At 42.2% G+C, this 14519-nt stretch overlaps 1 protein-coding gene across 3 annotated transcripts in view; it reads right to left on the minus strand.

Annotated features, from left to right (window-relative positions):
• Positions 1 to 1934: 1934 nt before the first annotated feature.
• The window catches only part of NHSL2 (NHS like 2), a 157845-nt gene continuing 145260 nt past the window's right edge, over positions 1935 to 14519 (minus strand). For all 3 annotated transcript variants that reach the window (XM_089654082.1, XM_089654080.1, XM_089654081.1), the window contains exons 6-8: positions 11358 to 13610; positions 8740 to 8869; positions 1935 to 6481 (exon numbers count right to left, since the gene is read on the minus strand). In XM_089654082.1, coding sequence (XP_089510208.1) covers positions 6169 to 6481; positions 8740 to 8869; positions 11358 to 13610 — 2696 coding nt within the window. In that variant the 3' untranslated portion in view covers positions 1935 to 6168. The remainder of the gene's footprint in view (positions 6482 to 8739; positions 8870 to 11357; positions 13611 to 14519) is intronic.

Below are 14519 nucleotides of genomic sequence, written 5' to 3' on the forward strand. Positions count from 1 at the left end.
CCTGACCACCAACCGTTATCTAACATGGCGAATGAAGGTAGTGCTACACCAAAAAACAGACCGCATTTGTTGGGAAATACGGCCACCAAAAGGGACCCATTCAAGTGAAGGGTGCCGCACCGCAACCATGACCTTTCAAGGGTCCTGATATCACAACAGAGCTGCCTGTTAAATGTATCTGAAAAGCAGTCTGCCGCAGATTGCTTTGCAATGGCAGGCACACAAGTGGTTATGTCATGGTTGGACAGTTGTCGAAACAGTACAACCTGACTGCACAATGCCTACTCTAGTAGCTATTAAAATAATATTGCAAATATACATTATGGGACACAGGATAGTCTATTGAAACACTGGGTTATGCTGCCACCTTCAGGAGAATTGGACACTGGCATAACTGTAAAGACAGCCCAGTACAACCTCTACTGTTACCAGTTTTGCTAGTGTCCTCAGGACAGCCTTTCTCAATCTTTTCAACACAGCGGAACCCTTGAAATAACCTATCCAGTCTTAGGGAACCCCCCTGCTAAAAATTACTATATCTACAACTCATGACACGTTAGTGTGAAGGTCGGTGAGAAGAATGCTCCTTACACTTGTGGTCACTGGGAAGAATTACCCCCTTACCAGGGGCGGACTGACCATTTGGAAACTAGGGCACTGCCCGAGGGCCCGGGGTCAGTAGGGGGCCCCATGAGATGCCCCTGGTACCTTTTTCATAGGCATTTATGAGTTTGGGCAAGGACACAGGGGTCCCATGATGCCCTATTGCCCGGGGGCCCCATGAGTTGTCAGTCCGTCCCTGCCCCTTACACATATCTACAGTAGATAGATCAATGGTGTCAATGGGAACTTATCTGAGAGGCAGAAATTGCTCATTGTTCAAGGAACCCTTAGCAACCTCTAGAGGAACCCTAGTTAAGAACCTCGGTCATCTTAACCAGTATTGCTCTGCCATCTCTCTATCCTGCTCCTACACATTCTAAGGGGATTTCCCTCCTTTGTCAGGATGTGGTATATGCTCTTGGAATTTATCTCTCAGCTGCAACTTCCTTTTGACAGTTCAACTTTCCGTTTCTTCTTCCTGAAGGTCCCCGTAGCGGACAACCTGCTTCTCGTTCCACTATTGCTAGGTGGAGTCAATAGCTCATCCTTCAAGCCTATGTCCTCAGGGACAATGTTACTCCTTTCCTGGTCACAGCGCACTCTCCTAGAACAGTTAGTACATCATGGGCTTTTCAGCATCAGGCATCTATTTCTCAGATTGCAAAACTGCCGCCTGGCCTTCTGTTGGTTGAGGTTCACCATCTGGTTCCAGCTTTGGTTAAAAGGTTCTTCAGCAAGTTCTTCTCTGTAGGTTCTCATGAGCCCTTCTGATGACCTGTTGGCTTTTTCTTGTGGGTCTATTATCCTTTTATTTGCTGTGCCCATGTCTCAGTTGGACTGCTTTGGGATGTCCCACTGTTTCAGAATACTATCCCGAATCCTGTAATGTACTCCAAGTACAAATAAGACAACAATCCTATTTTTGTTTGTGCACATACTCTTGAGGAAACTTTTGTCTCATTAGGCACAATACTGTAGCAAAAGCTTAAGACTGAGTTGATGTTCTCGGACCCTGGGTCGTGTTCGCTAAGCCTAGTATTTCCCAACCTCATTCCTTCAGTACCTCCAACAGGCCATGGTTTGCGAATTTCCTTTAAATAAAATAGCGGCCATAAATGCCAAGCCATTGATTAAAAGTACCTATGCAAGGTGAAGGTAATCCTAAACACATGACCTGTTGGGGGTACTTAAGAGCTGAGGTTGGGAACAAATTTATAATGATAGCTTATGAAATGATATCGCTCTGTCAATGGATTGTTAGGCGTCTCACTATGAGCACTAGCCAAATAAATATCTGCCCCTCCCCAAAAAAAAGGTTCACACTGCTTGCATTTTCCATAATAGTCATCTTTGCTAAAGGATGGGTAAGGCATTTATTTGGCAAGTTTCCTTCTCTTTTCTTATTAGAGAAGTGAACAATTGGCACTAGATCACAGAGATTTTACAACATATCAAAGGCTCTTCTGTGCAATAAGTACGTCTATCAAAAGTGCGTGTTGTCACCTTTTAATAAACCTCTGCATGGCCCAGTTGTTGCAAAGTATTCTTGAAGCCCATCTCACATTTAATCCCACACCTCAAATCCTTCTCCTTCCTTCCCCCTAGATTAAGGGCCTATTCACACTTTTCCATTCATTGCAATAATACTGGCACCTTATGTCACATAGTAGTATACATTGCGTTAAGGCAGCTTATTCATTTTCATTGGGCTAACAATGCACAAGAATGAGCAAAAAAAAAAAAAAAAAAAAATCGGCATTCTTTTCTGATGCAGCCCTCTACAATGCACAGTACTGTATCACCATGCATTGCAGGCTACTGCACCATATGTACATTGGAGCTGTGTTGTCTTCCTACTAGGTTGTCTACAACTTTAGGCTGTTGATGGGCTTCAGTGGTGTTCACAATATGGTGTCAGGACATTTTGCAGGCCATCAGTCAGTAGTACATAGTGAGCCCAGGCAGTGTGATCCTGATGAAGACCAAGGAGAAATGGGTTCACAGAATGGCTCACAGAAATGGGTTGGATGGTGCTGGGCATAATTCAACTATGTAGAAAGTGGAGCAGTAATCACTGCACTGGGTATGGGGGACTTTCCGTCACTTGCTTTATTAAGACAGCGTATGACTGCCCCAAGGCCAGTTTAGCAGTACAAGAACTTGTACAGGTTTAAAGTTCACTTTTTTCCACACAGATTTTACTTTTTGCATAAAATGTACAATATCATTTTCTTTTGCAGCGTGACTCAATGTAACCCAGTGCACAAACCAAGCTCCATAAAGACATGGTTTGATGAGTTTGGTGTGGAGGAACTCAAGTGGCCTACATAGAGCCTTGACCTCAACCCTACTCATCAGCTTTGTGTTGAATTGGAGCCAGGTCTTCTCTTCCAACATCAATACCTGACCCTACAAATGCTCTTTAGGCTAAATAGGCACACATTCCCACAGATAAACTCAAAACCTTGTGGGAAGCCTTCTCAGAAGAGTGGAGGCTGTTATGATCACAAATAGGATACCAACTCCATATTAATGGCGATGTTTCCATTGAGTTTGGTGTGGAGGAACTCAAGTGGTGTGCACCCAGCCCTGACCTCAACCCTACCTAACATAACTCTTTTCACATTGAACGCCCTGCTGAACAACTTTGGGACCAGGTCTTTTCACCCAACACCAGTACCTGACCTCTACCCTACTGATCACCTCTAGGATCATGTCTTTTCATCCAACAGTAGTACCTGACCTCAAACCTACTGAACAAGTTTTGGATCAGGTCTTCTCATCCAACATCAATACCTGACCTCAACCCTGCTCAACACCTTTGGGATTAGGTCTTCTCATCCAACATCAGGACCTGACCTCAACCCGACTGAACACATATGGGATTGGGTCTTCTCATCCAACCTCAGTACCTGACCTAAGCCTACTGATCACCTTTGGGATGAAATGGAACACCAACTGTGAACCAGATCCTCTCCTCCACATTAATATCTGACTTCAACCCAACCGAACACCTTTGGGATGAGTTGGAATGCCCATTGTGTGGCAGGTCTTCTCATCCAACATCAGTACCTGACCTCAACCCTATTGAATAACTTTGGGATCAGAACTTCTCATCCAGCATTAGTACCTGACCTCACAAATGAGCACAAATTTGTGTAGACACACTCCAATATGTTGTGAAGCACCTTCCCAGAAAGTTCCCAGTGGAGGATGTTATGGACACAAAAGAGGGCCAACTGCATACCAATTCCTGTGGTTTTGGAATAGAATGTCCTACAAGGTCATATAGTGTGGAAACCATGGAAATGTACTCATCATATATAGGATTATATGCTAATATATTCTAACAATATCATGAGTGATGGCCTTTTCATAAGTGCAGCATTTTGGTAAATAGCCCTACTAAAGACTTTAAATGATTGTGGATATTAATTATTACTGTTCAATAGATTTTCAATGGAAGATTTGCCCACAAGAATCGCGGTGATGGACCTGCATGTTCACATCACATTCACAATCTTTACATGATCCCTGCAGTATCAACAATTGGCATAAGCTCTTCATTTCCTTGAAAGTTGAAGAATGTGGTAAAGACAGTCAGATATTAAGTACTTTACATGATGACATGGTGTTGGGAGGCCACAAAGTGAAAAGTGCAGACTGGACATAATATGAACTAGCATCTGGTGATATTTTGATAGGTCCCATCAATACACATTTTAAATATGATAACAGGAGGAACATGACATGCAAGAACACCAATAACTACATCTGTAGAGTGTCCCATGCTGTAACGGGACTTAAAGGTCTTTTCCACTTCAAATAAAGAGTGGAAAATTATTTTGAAGGTTACTGCTTATGGCCTCGTTCATTTAAGTTTAGACTGGAACCCTTTGGCTTTGGGGGCATATTTACCTAGGTGGCCATTTCATGGTTTATACAGATTCATGTCTTCCAGCATCACCATCCTGTGCAACTCTTGGCATGTGACCATATGGTATCTCACAGCTGCAAGGGGAGACTACTAGAACACTCCCCTCTACCAGATTCTGTGATCTCAGGTCTGATCAGGGACTGCAGGTCCTGCTTTGATGCCTGAATGGTAAAGAATTTCCATTCAAGGCCTCCAGCCCAACATATCAGTTTAGAACTGGCCCACCATGACTGCTCCATCCTCCTTTGATATCCACATCACTACTAAAAGTTATCAGTGGTATGTCTGTCTTGCCATAAGGAGGAGTCCCAACCATTTAAAGTTGAACTCCAGGCAGATATAAAAGGCACAACTTGATCGAGCTCTGTACTCATTGACACACCATTAAATGTATTTTGTTAAATGCAAGCAGTGTAAATACCTTCACTTGACTCTTGCAATCCTTGGTACAGCAGAGCTCTGACTAGGATAGGGAGAAGCAACACAATGAGCCAAACAGGAATACTAAAGTGCCGATAGGAGGAGAGAGAAGAGTGGCAGAGAGATTAGTCTGTTACTTCTCCTTTCACTCTTTCATCACAGGCTAGAGAAGGGACAGGACCTTACTAGGTCTCCTGCCTAGCCAGAAAGGACTTACTGTGTGGAGGAGCTATGTAACTCTCAGAACTGGATGGACAAAATTAAAAATCTTATGACAGGTAAAACAGCTCCCTTACATGTACTTAATATGTGTATTTAGTTTTTCTGTGCTCAGGAATTACATATTGTAACGCATCGCATACTATCTTCAATATTCAGTAATCCAAGCGAATGCTACCAGTGCTGTGTTCAGAAAAGCGAAGACTTATGCTAAGTTTCATGAACTCTAATATGTCCCTGCATATGTATGAAAATGCGAATATCAACACTTTTAGATGGACCTTTCAGATGGAACTTTTAAATTGAACTTTTAGAAGGAACTTTCGGATGGAACTTTTCAATGGTATTTTAAAATTGAACTTTTAGAAGGAACTTTTGGATGGACCTTTCAGATGGAACTTTCAGATTGACCTTTCAGATAGAATTTTTAGATGGACATTTTAGATGGAACTTTTAAATTGAACTTTTAGATGGGATTTTCACATGGATTGAATTTTTTGGATGGAACGTTCACATGGAACTTTCAGATGGAACAGCACATTATGGATGAATTGTCTTCTCAAAACCCTCCCGCGTATCTGCGAGAAGATAAATATAAAATGAGATATATACTACAAAATGCAAAGCTCATAGTGATTGCAAAACACTTTCTGGATTACATGCAGAGATTCATGAATGGTCCAGGAGAGAGATCTGGCAGATGTCACATTATTACTACACTTAACATTTCAGTCTACGTTTGGCACAAGGTTATTTCAAAATGATTCCTTGTATAGTATTCCAGAGAAGTTCTGCTGAAATGATTGAATTAAGTTCTTCAATTTGACAATTGTTCAATTATCCTTTAAAAGAAAATTTGGTGGACATTGCCCACATCCGGTCACTAATTATACTCCCATGTACGATGGCTGTTACAAATATAATCTCGGCAGACGTAAGTGTACAAAATTTCACACATCTCTTCTTCTCCAAGCTTTCCCCCGAAAAATTCAATCCCTAGGCAAGGTTTTTGTATTGTTGTTCTTCTCAATTTCTGGAGCAAACTCATTCATGACTCTGCGAGCCAAAGGATTGTTGGTTTTAAGGAGTTCTGCGGCCGAAGGTCGGGCCCCTATGCTGCTTTTGCTACCCTTCCTTTGGAGAAGGGCCTTAAAGTCCTCGTTTTTGCTGGAAGTCCGGCTAATGCTCAGGGTTCCCAAGTCATTATTTGTGGAGTATGAAATTTTAATGGGCGACACTGAGCTTTGTCTGCTCCCAAAAGAATCTCCGGAGTCTTTCCATCCCAGCAACTTCCTTTTGGACCTAATGGAGAAAGAAAAAAGTATTGTAGCATCCAAAATTCAGAGGTAGACCTCAATATTAGGGCTTGTATCAATGGAATTTTGTTGGTAGTGTTGGGTTATGCATTGCCATACAAATCTATATGACTGCAAAACCCACTTGAAACAGGTCAAATGCAGGTCAGAAGATGGTCAACTCTAGGTAAAATGGAAGTCAAAAGGAAGTCAAAGGAGGTCAACTTTAGGTTAGAAGGGGGTCGACTGTAGGTCAAATGGAGGTCTAAAGGAGGTCAACTGCAGGTCAAAAGGGGTTAACTGTAGCTCAATTGGAGGTAAGAAGGAGCTTGACTGCAGGTCAGAAGATGGTCATCTGGCTTTTGTCGGTGTCTGGCAGGTTATGCATTCCAGTACAAGTCTATAGGAATGCAAAGCCCACTTGAAACTAATCAAATGCAGGTCAACTGTAGGTCAAATGAAGTGCAAAAGGAAGTCAAATGCAGGTCTAAAGGAGGTCAACTGTAGGTCAAATGGAGGTCTAAAGGAGGTCAACTTCTGGTCAAAAGGAGGTCAACTGTTGGTTGAATGGAGGTCAGAAGGAGCTCAACTGCAGGTGAAGTGTAGGTCAGAAGATGGTAAACTTCAAGTCAAATGTATCTGTCGATTAGTACTGAATTATCTTAGAAACATCTCAAGCCCTTGCCATCAGACCAAATACCTTCAACACATGCACTTAAAGATGAAGGAATAAGTTTGTAAAGTTATTAGGGGTCTATTTAAGAAATATTTGCTGTGCGCATACCTCAGCATTTGCAGAGCTGTCACAAGTAATCCACATTATGAGTCTAATATGCATATTTTCCATGATCGTCTGCTTCATCTTGTGGCCATAATGTGGTATTTTCCTCACGGCAGAATTTCAGGAAACTACTGCATTGTGGCCAGTAGATAGAGCTGATGATCATAAGAAATACACATATTAGGTATATTACGAAGATTATTTGCGATGGCTGTGCAGATGATGAGGCACGGCAATATTTTTTAATAAATAGAACCAAAATGTATGTAATGCCTAAACTTTTTTTTTCAGTTTTAGATAAGATGGGGAAAGGTTAAACCCCCTACAAGGTTGTTTTTGTTGAGGGAAATTTCCCTTTACTTTCTATCCTGGAAATACAACAGGAAATAAGAGGAAATCTCTCCAAGGTAAATGGAACTGCCTTTTTTTAACAGAAACATGTGATGTCATTGGGGAATTTTCTCTTACCTCTTCCTCTATAGTGACACCTCGATATTTTTGGATTTCCCCTGACTTTCTGTTTCATTGAAAGTGGTGTCCAGGACAAGTAGAGGGTGAATCTTTCCAGCAGATTTATAGAAGGGTCTAAACCTTCCCTGCTATATCCAAAACTGAAAAAAAAAATCTTTTTCATACCCTTTAAAGATTTGACCCAGATCTGGTCACTTTACGGCAGATACTTAAATATTAGGAACGGAACAGGCACCATCATTTACATGATTGTATCATATCTGATCTGGCATCTCAGTCCAGGAAATAGATGGTGACCCTGGATGATGCCTGAACAAAGATGGTACCGTTCTTCATCTGGATTTAACATGAAAACATACTGTATATCTGATGGTAGTCCAACTTTAAGGAGAATTGCAGTTTTAAGAGGCCTAAAGGAACATTATACTGAACAGAGCCAATGAAGGACTGCACTGGGAGGGAAGCATTCCTCCTCCATAATATCCAATTCCTTCTGATGGATCACAGGGATCTCAGCTGCAGCTGTGTGTGGGCTGAACACAGCAGGGCCTGAAAATGGAATTTCTGATAATTGCAGGTTTTTTTTCTAGGTAGTGAAAAGTAAGGAAGATAAAAAAAAAAGTCCGGCATTTGATTTCTTTCCCTAATATCCTTCCTTTTTTACCTGTCAGATGGCTGAACACCTGGGGCACCCTCAGGGCTGTGTGTCAATGTGAACCCTGCCTGTGCTCAGATTCTTGGCTTATTCTTAGTGGTGTATGTAGAAAATAAAAATTGCAGGTCTATTCATCCTGTGAAACTACATGTACATTCCTTCTGTGCAAAAGTTGGGCAAATCAAATGTTATTAGGCTATTTCCTTTCCAGGTTGAACGTTATTCAGTCATACAGGATTGAGAAAAATACCATATTATAACCACTAGATGGAGCTGATGATCCTATAAAACATGTGCCAAGGTCATCAACTTCATCTAGTCGCCATAATAGTGCCGGAAATAAACAGTCTTGATGTACCTGTGGATGAGTGTAAATAAATCTTCTGTTGTTCGTGAACTGACAAACACCTCATCGTCGTCTTCAGTGATGGACTCAGCTGTCTTGTTTGACACACGCCTGCTTTCTTCTGGTGGGTCTGCGTATGGTCCTATAGATCAAATACACAAAAATATTACAAAAGAAGACTTTTCTACAAATTCCAGGGGCTATAAAGAAGGAATTTCCATTGAACTGATTAAATAGTCACATTAGTTGGCCAGATTGGAGTTAAGGTGTTTCTAGTGAAAGGTTTTGTTATGGCTACAGCATACAAAGTTATTTCATATATATCTTATCTTCCAACCTTGTGACAACAGTTTGGTGAAGGACCTTGGAGAAGAGAGTTTGGTGAAGGGAGATGGAGCTGTGTACTATTCATTTTAATGGTTGAACTGGATGGACTTTTGTCTTTTTTTAGCCTGACTATGTAACCTTTTCTGTTCTAGAATAGCTGAGCTCCTGTGTACAAACCCAGCTCCATAAAGACATGGTTTGATCAGTTTGCTGTGGAGGAACTTTAGTGTCCTACACAGAGCCCTGACCTCAACTCTTCTGAACATCTTTGAGATCTGGTCATTAAACGTCAGTACCTGACCTCAACCCTACTGTACAGCTTTGGGATTAATTGGATCACCAATATGGAGCCAGATCATTTTATCTGATAACAGTACCTGACTTCAGCCCTATTGAACAGCTTTGGAATGAATTGGATCACCAATTGTGAGACAGGTCTTCTCATCCAACAACAGTACCTGACCTCAAACCTACTGAATATCTGTGGGATTAGGTCTTCTTGTTCAATATCAGTTCCTGGCCTCAATCCTGCTAAACAGCTTTGGGATGAAATGGATAGCCAAATAGGGAACCAGATCTTCTCATCCAACATCAGTACCTGACCTGATCTCTACTTTACACCTTTGAGATCAGATCAGATCTTCTCATCCAACATCAGCACCTGGTCTTAACCCTACTGAGCACCTTTGGGATTAGATCTTCTCATCAGTACGTGACTTCAAACCTACTGAACAACTTTAGGATCATGTCTTCTCAACCAACAACAGTACCTGACCTGAACCCTACTGAACAGCTTTAAGATCAGATCTTCTCATCCAACAACAGTACCTGACCTCAACCCTACTGAACAACTTTGGCATCAGGTCATCTTATCCAACAATAGTACCTGACCTGATCCCTACTTTACAGCTTTGAGATCAGATCTTCTCATCCAACATCAGCACCTGGTCTCAACCCTAGTGAGCACCTTTGGGATTAGATCTTCTCATCCAACAACAGTACGTGACCTCAAACCTACTGAACAACTTTGGGATCATATCTTCTCAACCAACAACAGTACCTGACCTGAACCCTACTGAACAGCTTTGAGATCAGATCTTCTCATCCAACAACAGTACCTGGACTCAACCCTACTGATCAGCTTTGGGATCAGATCTTCTCATTCAACAATGCAATACCTGACCTCAACCCTACTGAACACTTTTGGGATCAGGTATTCCCATCCAACATCAGTGCCTGGCTTCGACCCTACTGAACAACTTTGAGATCAGGTCTTCTCATCCATCAACAGTACTTGACCTCAACCCCACTGAGCACCTTTGGGATGAATTGGACCACTGATTGTGAGCCAGGTCTTCTCATCCAGCATAAATAGCTGACCTCACAAACTGACGAATTCCCACAGACACCCTCCAAAATCTTCTGGAAAGCCTTTCCAGAAGAATGGAGGAGGTTATACCCACACAGGAGGGGTGGCAACTTCAAATTAATGTCCACAGCTTCGGAAAAGGATGTCCAACAAGCTCATATAGCTGTGATAGTCACAACTTTCTGTCATACAGTGTATATTATACATGAGAAAAGTAAAGATTATTCACGCCATCATTCTAAAAAGTAGACAGTAATTAGTATAATTCACAAATCCAAAAAAACTAGTTGCAATGGGGACTTTTCTCTTGAACAGATAAGAACAGAATTTAGCATTCATAGGGGGGAGGTAGAAATCAAGTACACAGAGAACCTCTGTTCTAGAAGCTGTTTAATTTTCAATGGAGTTGATTTACTAAAGGAGCATTGCATAGTGAATATTAGTAAATAAGCTGAAGCTATATACCCATTCATGTGCTAGGCAAAAATCTAGTTCCCTTGCATACAGCTGGGTATTTCAAGTAAATTCAGGATCACCTTAGTTTCCAACATTCACTTTGTAAACTGGGCATTCACTTAACTAGGTGAGCAGCTTTTACTTGTTTAGTAAATCAACCGCTGGGTATACTTCTCTTAACATAATCTTCAAATCTATTTTTTTGGTGGCAACATTTTGCTGATAACAGCAAAATTTTCACGATTTACAGAAATGTCCTTTTGTACCGCTGAGAGGTGACTTAATCTTTTCCATACCCTTTGGTGATGGTTGCTCAGTATAGAGAATTAAATCTAACATTAGGCATTCCCATTTCAGTGCATGAAATGTATTTGTATTAACATCACCACCATACAACACCAACCAAAAGCCCACTGTCTTGGTTATATTTGACTCTTACATTTTATAGCATGTTCCTTTTGCTCTTAGTGATAGTTACCTGAATACGCATCCATCGATACAAGGTCAGGGTGTACACCGTGAATGGTTCCTTCTGCAGCATATTTCTGGAACTCAATGATATCAGGATATGCGCTGGCTCCAGAATCTGGTGATACAACAGGGGATAGCCTTTGTTCCAACGAAGACAATGTTGCTTGGCTTGGTGGTGGACTGGCAACTGGAAAGTGTAATACGTTGGGTTTTTTTGGAATCGGTGGTGGAACCTTTACTTTCTTTTTATCTATATAATTAAAGTTCTGTAGAGTTATTCTGTCTGGGAATTGTCTTCCCTTGTAATAGTCATCTTCGTCAATACTGCTCTGTGAGAAGCTTCTAGTGCTTGGCTGGTTCGTTTGGAAATAAACTTCGGGTGGTGGCGAGGGATCTAAGGATGGAGGAGTCTCCATACGAATTTCATAGTCATAACTCTTCTTGTGCCGGAGTGTTCCAATCACCATGTATGCATCTTGAGGGGATGCTTGGTCTCGAATGTATTTTCCAGGAGAAGAGGGTGACATCACAGGAGATTCTGGTGTGACTGCAGAAGTTCTATAAGACAGGCTGTTGGGCCTTCTAGACATGGGGGGTTTTTCTGCCACTGGAGGCTTTGTCTTTTTCTCTGGCAAGGGAAAAGCTTCATCGGTCAGTTCATCTAGGTGGTCTAAAATATCCAAGTTGTCTTCAGTTTCAGATTTGCTTATTGACCTGAGACGGATGTTACGTAGGTCTGACTGAGTGACCATTGGCATTATTGGCTGAACTGGACTTGTCTTCTGGTTCTGGTTTTTTGTGCTAAAAGTTGAAGACTTTGAAGACTTTCTTGCACTGGTTAAATCCAGATGCGTTGGTGGAGTGAGTGGTAAGTCAAATGACTGACGGACACTGGGACTTCTATCAATAGGTGAAACAGCTGGAAGTGATGATTTCCTTTCAGGGACCATAGGCCTTACCTTATGACTTTGGTAAGGAGAGTGCCCTAGAATTAATGATGTTGGAATCGCAGTTGGGGTCTCTGACTGGCTTGAGTAGCCACTAGATGGAGACATCAGACCAGGAGGTTTACCAGGTGATGAAACCTTTAAGTCTGCTTCTGGGAAAGCTTGGGATGGCGTTGTGGCTCTTGAATTGAAAAGCGAGGTCAGAGACTCAGAACTTCCCTGTATCTTCCTGGATTCTATAAGAGTTGCACTTTTCGCAGAGCTAGAGCCCATCAATGGCCTATGCAGGTCATTAGACTTGCAATCACTGGAATTCCAATTTTGAGTAAAGAGCATACTTTTCGATGATGGCATCGTAGCATTGCCCTGCATTGATGTTGGAATATAACTGTGTCCCTGACTATCAAATGCAATGCAGAGGCTTTTAGGTCTTTGATCCTTTGGCATAGTAGACACTGGGTGCAGCCTTTGTGTGGATGCATCTTTTATGAGGGAAACACTGCGTGCCGGAGGTGAAGGCTTTTTCTTCGGCTTTCTCAAGGAGATGCTTCGAGATCTTCTACGTTCTTGATTGTCTTGGTCAATCACCACAGATACATTCTCTGTACTTGTGCTCTCCTCGGAGCTCCCACTGGGATAGTTTAGAGCATAGTCCCCACTTCCTCTCCTGTTCTCTGCATAGGTTATGTCCACTGATGAGAGGGAGCCGGTGTCTGTAGGCATAGACAGTGACCTTTCTCGGAATGTGCACTCGCTGCGCGTTGATGGCAAGGTGGATGAATTGTTCAAATTGCTTGCTCCTGGTTGACTAGGATAAGAGACAACCTTGTACTTCTCTGATTTTGGTGGATCCATACCATGTCCTGGAAGAGTTGCACTTGAGCACATGCTTCCACCATTACCCCTTGTTAAGTTTTCTTTTTTTATCTTAAAGGAACCTGAGCCTTTACAAACCCCAGGAGATGCCATAGTCATAGTTGAACTTTTTGTGGGCTCTGCAATGGATGCTTGCTGACTTTTTACTGGGCTTGACGAAGTCATATAGTTGAACGAGTTTCCCTGCCAGTTCGATGTAGCACAGTCCTTAGCCCCATTGCATGGGGGATTCGAATATATCATACTCGTGCTGTCCATATTATTTGATGGCTGTAATATGTGACCAAGATCACTGAAAGTCTTTCTTAATGGCAGCTGTTGAGGGTGAGGTGTAGCCGCTCTCCCCCCAGGATGCCTCCCATGGGATTCCGATTTAGCAGGAGGAGAATCTGGGGGTGCTGGAGGTGGTTCGCTGCTTGTTACACCATTGACATTACCTGCATAAAAAAATAATTTGGACAATTTTATACTGAAATAATTGCTACAAATGCTTGTGTAGTGCTATAAGGGTAAGATATGCATTTCTGACTTGTTATGGATTTGTCAGTAAACTGCCTGAACCATCGAGTGCACATATAATGAAATACAGTAGCAGTTGTCACTGAAGACTTGCTTATTTGGTGCTCATATGGCTTTGTTAATAAACAAATTAATATGATCACCAACTCAGCACTAACCTGGTAAATACATGATGATCATGAAGGCCTACAAGGGACCAGGAGATGGACACTCCTGAAAGTGTCAGTTCCTTTAGAAGACTTTAGGAACTCACAGCTCTGCTACCACCCATGCTGCCAAATGCAGATAAGTATCCACTATTGTCTTTACAGATGACAGGTTTTGTTGGGAGTTTTAGTTTGTTGGCAGTGTCACTCCATTATTGGTGTCAGTGGGTGGAATAGTGCTCCATCAATGGTGTCAGAGGGAGGAATAATGGCACATCATTGATTGATTTCAATGGGAAGAATAGCGCCCTATCGTTAGTGTCAGTGAAAGGAATAGTGCCCCATTGTTGATGTCAGTGGGGGAAGAGTCCTGGTTGTGCCAAACTTCTTCCATTTGAGAATTATGGAGGCTACAGTGTTCCTCACAGAACAAACTGAGCAATCAGGGGAGAAGGGCCTTAGTAAGAGAGGTGACCAAGAACCTGATGGCTACTCTGACTGAGCTCCAGAGATCCTGTGTGGAGATGGCACAAAGTTCCAGAAGGACAACCATCTCTGTAGCCCTCTGGGCTTTATGGCAGAGTGGGTAGCAGGGGCGGACTGACAACTCATGGGGCCCCTGGGCAATAGGGGATCTTGGGGCCCCTGTGTCCTTGCCCAAACTCAAAAAAGCCTATGAAA

The sequence above is a fragment of the Staurois parvus genome, unplaced genomic scaffold (assembly GCF_062004578.1).
Source record: "Staurois parvus isolate SC_StPar_1 unplaced genomic scaffold, SC_StPar_1.0 ptg000739l, whole genome shotgun sequence".
Lineage (NCBI taxonomy): Eukaryota > Metazoa > Chordata > Amphibia > Anura > Ranidae > Staurois > Staurois parvus.